At 50.2% G+C, this 10,732-nt stretch overlaps 1 protein-coding gene across 1 annotated transcript; it reads left to right on the plus strand.

Annotated features, from left to right (window-relative positions):
• The first annotated feature begins 1,782 nt into the window (after window positions 1-1,782).
• On the plus strand, window positions 1,783-8,639 carry PPP1R3E (protein phosphatase 1 regulatory subunit 3E). The gene is made up of 4 exons (XM_064374750.1): window positions 1,783-2,199; window positions 2,498-3,560; window positions 4,945-5,165; window positions 6,271-8,639. Exons 1-2 carry the CDS (start codon window positions 1,783-1,785, stop codon window positions 2,918-2,920), a joined length of 840 nt encoding a protein of 279 aa, XP_064230820.1. The 3' UTR covers window positions 2,921-3,560; window positions 4,945-5,165; window positions 6,271-8,639.
• The last annotated feature ends 2,093 nt before the right edge of the window (window positions 8,640-10,732 follow it).

Here is a 10,732-nt window from a genome sequence, read left to right on the forward strand (position 1 = left end):
AAGAGCGTGGACTCTAGAGCTGAACTGTTTAGGTCCTAATCCCACCTCTCCAGTTATTAACTTTATGACCCTGGGCAAGAGTCCTCTCCTCTCTCTCCCTCACTTTTCTCATCTTTAAACTAGGCATAATAGTCTTTATTCCTCTGAGGGTTGTATTACATGAGTTAGTATTTGTAAAACCCTTACAATAGTATCTAGCACATTTTAAGTGCTATATAAGATCAGTAGGAAAGTTAGAAAAAAACTAAAACACTTCACTTTTTTTTTCACTAATGTAAAAAAAAAAAAAAATGAAAGGGGAAAAAGCCAGCTCTGCCCTTCTTGGAAGCGCCCACTGGACCTAGAACTCCACATTCTCAACTCCAAGAGAGTTGTTGAGTGCTCGTTCATTCAATAATTTGAGTGCCTACCATATACTAAAACTCACCATTAATCAGACAAAGCCCCTGCCCTCAAAGGGCTTACGTTGGGTTAGAAATCAGAACTCTACCACTTTTTTACCGAAGAGAACACTGAATTCAGAGTATGGCATGATGGCTCACATCTGTAACCCCAGCACTTTGAGAGGCTGAGGCAGGCATATCACCTGATATCAGGAGTTCGAGACCAGCCTGGCCAACATGGTGAAACCCCGTGTCTACTAAAAATACAAAAATTAGCCAGGCATGGTGGCGGGCACCTGTAATCCCAGCTACTCCGGAGGTTGAAGAAGGAGAATCACTTGAACCCAGGAGGCGGAGGTTGCAGTGAGCCAAGATCACGCTACTGCACTCCAGCCTTGGTGACAGAGCGAGACTCTGACACACACACACACACACACACACACACACAGAGGGAGAGAGAGAAAGAGAGAAAGAAATTAGGAACACTGAATCCAGAGAATTTATGCCTTGCTTGCTCAAGGTTATACAGCTAAATAGCACCAGACCTTGGACAGTTCTTAGGGTGCCACATTCTCACCTCCTATTTGAAAGACTCTACCTAGCTTTCGTGACCTTTCCTTCTTTGCACCCACCGCCACCCCTGCCCAAACCAGGAGCCTAGGTTTCAGAAAAGAAAACGGTGAACCCTGAAGACAAAGTCACATGCTGGGCATTTTTAACCTTTCGCTGCAAGAAAATGAAAGGTTATTTTTTCTTCCCGGTGTTAATCTTTCCTGTGCTGTCCGGGAAAGGTTGAGGACTTTTTTAAATTTTAACATTATTATTGTTGTTGTTGTTGTTGAGATGGGGGATCACACTATGTCGCGCAGGCTGGTCTTTAACTCCTGGCTTCAAGCGATCCTCCCACCTCGGCCTCCCAAAGTGCTGGGATTCGAGGAATGAGCTACCGCGTCCGGCCCGTGGATGTTTTTTAAAAAGGCTGAGCGGCCTCACTTGGGACCGAAAAGGTGAAGTCCCCGCCCCCTGGTGCAGCAGCGAAGACAAGCGGAGCCACCTGTCAGAGGGCTGTGGGCGGGGGGCCGGGGCCGTGAGGGCCTTGGAACCGGAGGGTGAGCGCCGTTGAGCGCACGCTCAGAGCAGACCGCTCGCAGGAGGCAGGATGTGATAGTCTTAAGACCCTGGAAGCTGACGGCCAGAGGGAGGGAAAGGTGGTCACAGAGGAGAGGCAAAGCAACCGGAGGTAGAGGATCCTGGAGGTGACTGCAAGGAGAGTACGCAGCGGCGAGGGGCTGCAGAAGCGGACCCGGCGACTTCTGCGCCGACGCGGGGCGGGCGGGAGAGAGGAGGAGAGGGCAGCGCGCTGGCGCTGCGGGCTGGCGCAGTCGGGGAGGGGGCTGCCATGTCCCGTGAGCGACCCCCCGGCACCGACATCCCCCGCAACCTGAGCTTTATTGCCGCGCTAACGGAGCGCGCCTACTACCGTAGCCAGCGGCCCAGCCTCGAGGAGGAGTCGGAGGAGGAGCCAGGCGAGGGAGGGACCCGGTTCGGGGCCCGATCCCGCGCTCACGCACTGAGTCGGGGCCGCCGGGCCCGCTCTGCACCAGCCGGAGGCGGCGGGGCTCGGGCGCCCCGCAGCCGCAGCCCAAACACCCGCAAGAGAGTGCGTTTCGCCGACGCACTGGGGTTGGAGCTGGCCGCCGTGCGCCGCTTCCGTCCCGGGGAGCTCCCCCGGGTGCCCCGCCACGTGCAGATCCAACTGCAGAGGGACGCCCTCCGCCACTTCACGCCCTGCCAGCCCCGCGCCCGCGGCCTCCAGGTAGGCGGCGGGGGCACCTCCCCTCCTGGGGACCTCCCCAAGTCGGCCGCAGTGGGCATGTGGGAGTGGATTTGCCAAGGAGCACCCATCTCCATCCCATCCCTGGGCTTGCGTCTGCCCATCCCTTTTTGGGTTCCCCATACGCGAGTGGCTCTAGGCCACCCTGGCAGCTGGGCCGCACTGTGCCGGCCCGGACGCCGGAGTCGGCCTCTGATTGGCCCAGTGCTTCGCTCTGACACCGCCCCTGTCTCTCCCCTCTCTTCGCCCCGGGCTCCCTCCTCCCGCTTCTTTCCCCCAGGAGGCGCGCGCCGCCCTGGAGCCGGCCAGCGAGCCCGGCTTCGCCGCCCGCTTGCAGGCGCAGCGCATCTGCCTGGAACGCGCCGAGGCGGGCCCGCTGGGCGTGGCCGGGAGCGCGCGCGTGCTGGACCTGGCCTACGAGAAGCGCGTGAGCGTGCGCTGGAGCGCCGACGGCTGGCGGAGCCAACGCGAGGCCCGCGCCGCCTACGCCGGCCCGGCCCCGCCCCCGCCGCGCGCCGACCGCTTCGCCTTCCGCCTGCCCGCGCCGCCGATTGGGGGCGCTCTGCTCTTCGCCTTGCGCTACCGTGTGACAGGTCACGAGTTCTGGGACAACAACGGCGGCCGTGACTATGCTCTACGAGGGCCCGAGCACCCAGGCAGTGGCGGAGCCCCGGAGCCCCAGGGCTGGATCCACTTTATCTGAGACGAGGCACCTGCGGCCGACGGCGGAAAACCCCAAAGGCACCCGGGGGCGGGGGGACCGATGTGGCGGGGAGGAATAGGAGAGACCAGCATTGGCGGGGAGGACGAGGAGGGTGGGGAAATCAGGGGCGTGGAGGCGTGGGGGGGTGGGCCGAATCAACGAAGCTCGGGGAGGGAGATCGGGTTGTTAAAAGTTGGTCGAATGTGGGCAGAAGGAACCCAGGGTATAGGAGGAAGGAGACCCTACACGGCACCGAAGGGATTAGGCAAAAGGAAAAGAATGGGGATGATGGTGGCTTTCCCCTCAGTGAGTGGGCACTGGGAGAAAGGGAGGAGGTCCATCAGGCCTAGGCAGTTGAAGAAGGTTAAGAACCTTTTGGGAACGGAGGAGGTATGATGTAAAGTAGACCACCCAGTTGAAGTCATTTAGATTGCTGGTGCATTCCCTCTTCTTACCCGCCTTTTCCACCTCAGGTTCCCTTGTCCTGCCCATCCTCGCTTTAACTCAGCCATAATTGCCTTGCTTAATCCCAGGAACCTGGCCATTGTTCCTTGGTCCTTGGCATTATGACGGGATTCCCTTGTCACCTCTGACAGTTCCTGGCTGCGGTGTCCGTGGACTGGCTGGAGAGTGATGACAGGTAGCCGTCAGAGCTCCAGCCTCCAGGCAGCTTTAGGGATTAAAATGGAGGCCAAAGCAACTCCAGATCTGTTCTTATAGCCAAATACTGAGGTGCCTAAGGGGTTGGTACACTCAGGGGCTTCCAGGAAAATGCCAGCCTTACTTTTCTGGGGTGCCTTTTAATAACCTCCAAGCACTTTATGGACTGTTTGTGGAGGGACGGTGAATCAGGAGAATCATTATTCCGATTTCTTTTGCCTCCGAAGAGGAAGTCCCTGACTAGCTATATAACTTTGGGCAAGTTACTTCATCTCTTTCTGCCCCAGTTTTTTCCTTGGGAAATTGGATTTAGGTTAGATGACCTTTGAAGGTCCCTTGTATGATATGTTGTGATCTGTACATGGCAGAGTATAGATTAGAAGCCACATTTTCCAAACTAGTGCTATGGTTCAGAACACAGAGCACCCCAAGCGTTTGGTTGAAGCCGAGGAATGGGTCCTCTGGTTTTTGGCACAGATGTTCGAGAGTCCAGGAAGCATCCCATAACCAACCTGCAGCCTCACCTCACCCCAGCATATTCCAGAGCCCCTTCTAAACCACAGCTCATCCTCTGCTCCATTTTGCTCTTGCCCTCACAGACTTCTAGCCTCCATGGTCTGAGACAACTATATATAGGTATATCTCTGTTGGTGAAAATGATGCTTGAGAACCCCAAAGATTAAAGGAAACAATGTTCAGGGCTTTTGTGGGGATAAAAGATAATGGATATATGGAATAGAAACATTTCAAATGAAGAATCAAAGCGTTTTAATTAATCCACTTGGTTGTTTAAAAAAAAAAAAAAAAGGCCAGGCACAGTGGCTCACACGTGTAATCCCAGCACTTTGGGAGACTGAGGCAGGCAGATCACCTGAGGTTGGGAGTTCCAGACCAGCCTGATCAACATGGAGAAACCCAGTCTCTATTAAAAATACAAAAAAATTAGCCAGGCGCAGTGGCACATGCCTGTAATCCCAGCTACTTGGGAGGCTGAGACAGGAGAATCGCTTGAACCCAGGAGGCGGAGGTTGTGGTGAGCCAAGATTGTGCCATTGCATTCCAGACTGGGCAACAAAAGTGAAACTCTGTCTCAAAACAAAAAAGCATCAAAGTAACTTGAATAGTAAATGGTACCAGAAGATGGTCTGCTCCATAACCAGAGCAAGTGTAGTGGGAAAGCTAGACTCTCATACCCACTCACATTCATGCCTTATGCCTCTCCTCCTGGTTAACCTTAACAGGGGAGTGATTCCTCTCCTGGTTGCTGTTTTTCCTTTTCTCTTACCCTATTCCTAACCTCTTTGCTTTTCTCTTTCTTTCCTTGTCTCTCTCCCTTCTCATCACTTTTTTCTTTTAACTTATAGGGCATTTACCTTACTTTTGTCTATTTCCATTTGTTTCCGTCTTCATTCTTGTTCATCTCTGCTATTCCTTCTCCCGCCAGAAGGGATGGAAACCCTATTTGCTTTTCTCCAAGACCATGGTTGGTCTACTTTCCTCACTCAGGCTCCTTGACAGTCTTCTAGAAGAGAGAAGAAGGAAAAGAAGCAGTTCCTGATGTTAAAAATGAACAAGGATCTCCCAGGTAACCAGCTCCCCACACCCATTTCTGTTATTGATTTCTCAAAGAGAAATTTCTAGTTCCCCCTCTTCCTTATCACTGAGTGAAAGGGGATGGGCATGCTCATGTGCCCATACATGCATTCAGAATAGAGTGTGGGGCAGTCTGTGCTGGCTCACATCTGTAATCCCAGCACTTTGGGAGTCCAAGGCAGGCAGATCATTTGAGGTCAGGATTCAAGACCAGCCTGGCCAACATAGTGAGACCCCGTCTTTACTAAAAATACAAAAATTAGCCAAGTGTGGTGACTCATGCCTATAATCCCAGCTACTCAGGAGGCTGAGGCAGGAGAATCGCTTGAACCCGGAAGGCTGAGGTTGCAATGAGCCAAGATTGCGCCGCACTCCAGCCTGGGTAACAGAGTGTGAGTCTCTGTCTCAAAAAAAAAAAAAAAGAATAGAGTATGGGGCTTGTTACCATGCCCCCCCTGTCCACAGCCTTAGTCTTTGAGAAAAGGTGGCTGAAAGAGAGGAGTCCCCAGGTCATTCCTCAAACAAATGCCCATCTAAACATCATCTTTATCTTGTGACGAAAACAAGAAGAATTTCATGCACCATGTGAATCACCTTCAGTTCAAAGTTGCAGCAAAATGAAGAAACTACTGGAAGCCACCAAGCAATGCACTGTTGAGTCATCAATTAGGAGCCCACAGGAGGATAATAGAGAGGGAGACTGGGTGGAGGCTCAGTGTGGAATAATCTCTTGTCTAATGTATGTGTGTCACTGCCATGTTGTATTAATAACGAGAGCTCACATTTACTTAACACTTGTGTGCCTAAATCTGGGGTTTTTTCTTTCCAGAACCATGACTCGATCATAAAATCTGTTTTGTTTGTATGCATGCCCAAAACCACCCTATGAGTAGAACATTATCATTATCTCTGATTTAGAGATGAGGAAACAGGCTCAGAGAAGCTCAGTAATTTGTTCAAGATTGCACAGCTAGTAAATGGCAGAAGTAGGATTGTGAACCCAGGAAATCTCCAGAGCTTCTTTGTAACCATGATGTTATATTTTTTCCTCTTTAAAAACAATATTAAAAACCTTGCTATATATTATTTCTTATTAGGAAAAGACCATAGTTTCTGATTGTGCTCTGCCTTCCCGTCCTGCCAGTCTCCTGGACTGGCTTGGAGAAGACAGGGGTCCCAAGCTTCATCTGTGGCTCGAAGGAGTTTGCTGCTGTCTCCTGTGCCAGTGTCCCATCTCTGCAGGATCAGCACAGGACGCCCCTCGCCTGCCTGCTTACACTCCAGCCTTGCCATACATTGGAATTCTCTCCTGGCCCGAGCCAACACTCCACACCTGTTGGTGTGCCACCTCCCTCCCTCTTCCCCCACTGGCGTTGAACAGACAAACCCCTCTAATGTTTCCACTAGGTTGGGTCCATGACTAGAACACCTGCTAGATGGTCTGTGCTTGGGCCTTTTCTGGGAATCCTGATGTTACTGGGTATGTGCCAGCTCTGACTGTGGGCAGAAAGCTAATGATAATCCTGTTCCCTAAGCTCTTTCTCAGAAGTACCCTGGCTCACTCCCCCAATCTCGCTTTATAGAACAACATTTTGGTCTTGATTCTTCCCATATCAAGCTGACCCTGGGCTTGGGTAAGCTGTTAGTTTCCCCAACTGCCTCAAGGCTGGGTCTGGCTGAGCTACCTTCCTGTGCACACAAATAACAGGTGTCTCCTTGGAACCTGACTTACATAACTATCGGTGCCACCAAGCCTTGTAAAATAGGAAAGAAACTAGTATTTCTTAAGTGACTTCTGAGTGCCTGGTTCTTTCAAGGCTGTCTGGAGAGATTCCCTGCCCTGACACCATTGGTGTGTACTCCTCTCCCAGGACTTCAGCACTGAGATTCTCCCAACCCCCTGACTTTTCCTCACCTTGGGTTGAGCCAGTGCAGCATTACCACAAAACCCACCATCTGCAAATCAACCAAGATTAGGTGGTGTGCCCTTTCCATCTTGCACTACTCTTTCCAAAACTTCCATCTGTATTTCCCACAGCCCCAGTAAGCAAAGCAGAGTGTGTCTGGACACAGCAGCATCCCCTGCTGTCTGCCAGCAGGTACAGTCTCATCTGACACCGGGACACTAGGAGTTTAGTGGAATCTTCAGCCACCCTATTAGTGTGTTATACATTAGGCATTGTGGTAGAAACTCCTCTGACAGCTCATGACTAATGAACAGGAGCAATTTGGAATGTATCAGCCATGGACTGGGAAGTGCTGTAAGAGAAAACACTACCATGGTTAGAGGCTTGGGTCTTTGAGGCAGCCCAGCAGAAATACTGTGGCCCATTCCTCTCATCCAGACTGCAGATACCTTCCTACACCTACCTGTCCCATAGCCTCCTTTGTGTTCCTTTGTTTTTCTTTGTGAATGTAGAAAAACATTTCATTATGAGCCCCAACTCCTCAATTTTCCATCTAACACCCACATTCCCTTGTTTCTAACTCCTGTGTTTTTCTGGAACCTGTTTGGATCTTTGCAGTTTGCAGGTCATAGAATCAGACCTGAAAAGGCTTCTTTTTAGAGATCATTGGGTCCAGGATCCTTTACAGATGAGAACACAGGCCCAAAGGTGAGAAATGACTCTAGTAGGGTCATAGAATTTGTTAGTACAGCTCAAAATGGGGCTTAAACCTGGGCCTTCTCATCACATCCCATTCCCAGGCTAAGAAACGGGTCTCTGCTGGCTGTGGTGGTTCACACTTGTAATCACAACACTTTGAGAGGCTGGCTGAGGCAGGAGCATTGCTTGAGCCTGGGAGTTTAAGACTAGCCTGAGCGACACAGTGAGACCTTGTCTCTACAAAAATTTTAAAAATTAGCTGGACATGGTGGCACGGGTCTGTAGTCCCAGCTACTCAGGAAGCTGAGGCAGGAGGATCGCTTGAGCCCAGGAGTTGGAGGCTACTGAGCTATGATCGCATCGCTACACTCCAGCCTGGGTGACAGGCTCTCTCTCAATCAAAAAAAAGAGAGAGAGAGAAAGAGGTCTCTACACAAACCCGTGATTTTTCACGGTAAGGGATATCATCAGAAATGTTTCATTTTCTGCTGTTAGTTTCCATTCCTTTCCCCACCTAGGTGTAAAGAGAAACAAAAGGCAATGACAGTATTCTCTGTGTCCCCAGCTTTGGCACTTTTGTTGATGTTACTATAGAGCAGTGACTTTGCTAGAAAGACTGAATAATCCGCCCACTGAATAGCTAACCTGGGGAGGAAATGAAAATTTCCTATGTGAATCTCCCCAAAATCATTGTCACCAGGCCCTCCCAGAACCTCCCCAGTTCCTTCCAGTGCAACCCTGTGCACTTGGCCCTCAACCCAATAGTATTGTGCCTCACTTCACCTTCCGTGGGCAACTGCCCTCCCTCCTGGACATAAAACCTCATATTTTAAATAAAGTTGAAATATGAAAAGAAAGTATGTCATTAGACCTTTGGAAGTATTGTTTGTTTGGGGCTAAGGGTAGCAAGAGACTCAGAGGCAAGATTCCCTCCTTGACTCTCAATCTCTTGGTCATCTTGTTTCTTTTTTGTGTGTGTGTCCAGAAAAATTTAATAGGTTTGCTTATAATTGTTATAAAGTTGAACCACTGATTCACTGAAACATTTTGACTTGCATTGATGTTTTTAATGTAATGAACTTTACATCCCCACCCACGTTCATATTGAGAATTCACACACAAATGAAAATTGAAAAACTGACAACACCAGACTTCTGTCTCCTACTTTTCTGCTCACAGCCATATACTTAGGTCTTTTGAGCCCCATGGGGAAAGAACTACCAATGACAGGAAGCAGAGACTTTTTTTCTCTTTTGAGAATGAATGTTTCCCCCTTTATAGTGGATTCTCAAGCATGTTCTCCATGCATGCAGAGTGTTAGCTGGACGTCTTTTGACGTAGGTATTACGTTTGGGATGGACAACACACAGGTTGGTGTCTTCAAAAAGGCCAACCAGATAGGCCTTGCTTGCCTCCTGCAAAGCATCAATAGCTGCACTCTGGAAGAACAGATCTGTTTTAAAGTCCTGAGCAATTTCTCACACCAGATGCTGGAAGGGAAGTTTGCGAATCAGTTCAGTAGATGTCTGATAATGTCTAATTTCATGGAGTGCTGCGGTACCAGGCCTGTAATGACTATGTTTCTTCAACCCTCCCATAGAGGGTGCACTCTTATGAGCAGGTTTTTGGGTGTTTTTTTTTTTTGTTTTTTTATTTTTTCTTTTTCACTCCTCCCCCTCTTGTTAGTTTTTTATTTTGTTTTTCCTGAGAGTCTTGCTTGCTCTGTCGCCCAGGCCGGGGCACAGTGGCGCAATCTTGGCTCACTGCAACCTCTGCCTCCCAGGTTCAAGTGATTCTCCCTGCCTCAGCTCCACCCCCCCCGCCCCGCCCCCCAGTGTCTGGGACTACAGGCGCACGTCATCACACCTGGCTAATTTTTGTATTTTTAGTAGAGATAGGTTTCACTATGTTGGCCAGGCTGGTCTTGAACTCCTGACCTCAGGTGATCCACCCGCCTCGGTCTCCCAGAGTGGTAGGATTATAGGCGTGAGCCACCATGCCTGGCCAATTTTCGTGGGTTTTGTTATTGTTGTTGTTGTTGTTTGAGATGGAGTCTTGTTCTGTTGCCCAGGCTGGAGTGCAGTGCCATGATCTTGGCTCACTGCAACCTCCGCCTCCCGGATCAAACAATTCTCCTGCCTCAGCCTCCCGAATAGTTGGAATTACAGGTGTGCGCCACCATGCCCGGCTAATTTTTGTATTTTTAGTAGAGACTGTTTCATCATGTTGGCCAGGCTAGTTTCAAACTCCTGACCTCAGATGATCCACCTGTCTCAACCTCCCAAAGTGCTGGGATTACAGGCATGAGCCACTGCACCCGGCCCCCAATTTTTTTGTATTTTTTTAGCAGAGTTTTTGCCATATTGGGTTTTGCCATGTCTGTCAGACTGGTGCTTTTGCCATATTGGGCAGGCTGGTGTCCAACTCCTGACCTCAAGCAATCTGCCCTCCTTGGCCTCCCAAAGTACTGGAATTACAGGGATGAGCCACCTCACCTGGCGCAAGCAGCTTTTGTTGCCAGTTGCTTCCTGGGTGCTTTACCACCAGTTTGTGAGCAATCTGCTTTGTGTGAGACTGTGAGAGAGACCTCCTTACTTACTACCCTTCTTTTGCTAGAAGCTTTTCCGGAAGCTAGAGGTGGTGCTGGTTAGAGAGCTACCTTATTTCTTCAAAGCCCTATTCTCTTTCTGCTGGAATCCCCTCTGGCTATGCAAAAAGCTGAGGGGAAGGAGCTTTGGAGGAGTTAGGCAGCCTTGGTGTAAGACACTCCCAACAGGATCCTATCATCATTTTGGGTAGTGCGAAATTCACCAGGGCCCAACTCGTCTCTGGCAGCCAGCACCAACTGCTTTAACCAACAGTTAAAGGGAAGAGCTTGAGAAAAGCCCTGCATTCTCCTTGGGTGGGGGACTCCTTCCTTAAGGAGGCCATCTGAGTTACATTCTGCTCCTTA

Source organism: Aotus nancymaae, unplaced genomic scaffold (assembly GCF_030222135.1).
Source record: "Aotus nancymaae isolate 86718 unplaced genomic scaffold, 86718_ANA_hifiasm-v0.15.2.pri h1tg000011l, whole genome shotgun sequence".
Classification (NCBI taxonomy): Eukaryota; Metazoa; Chordata; class Mammalia; order Primates; family Aotidae; genus Aotus; species Aotus nancymaae.

Bases quoted from the DNA above. Each gene is read 5' to 3' on its own strand.
- PPP1R3E (XM_064374750.1), top strand. From the start codon at position 1,783: ATGTCCCGTGAGCGACCCCCCGGCACCGACATCCCCCGCAACCTGAGC. The intron at 2,200-2,497 runs GTAGGCGGCGGG...TCTTTCCCCCAG, and splicing joins CCCGCGCCCGCGGCCTCCAG to GAGGCGCGCGCCGCCCTGGA.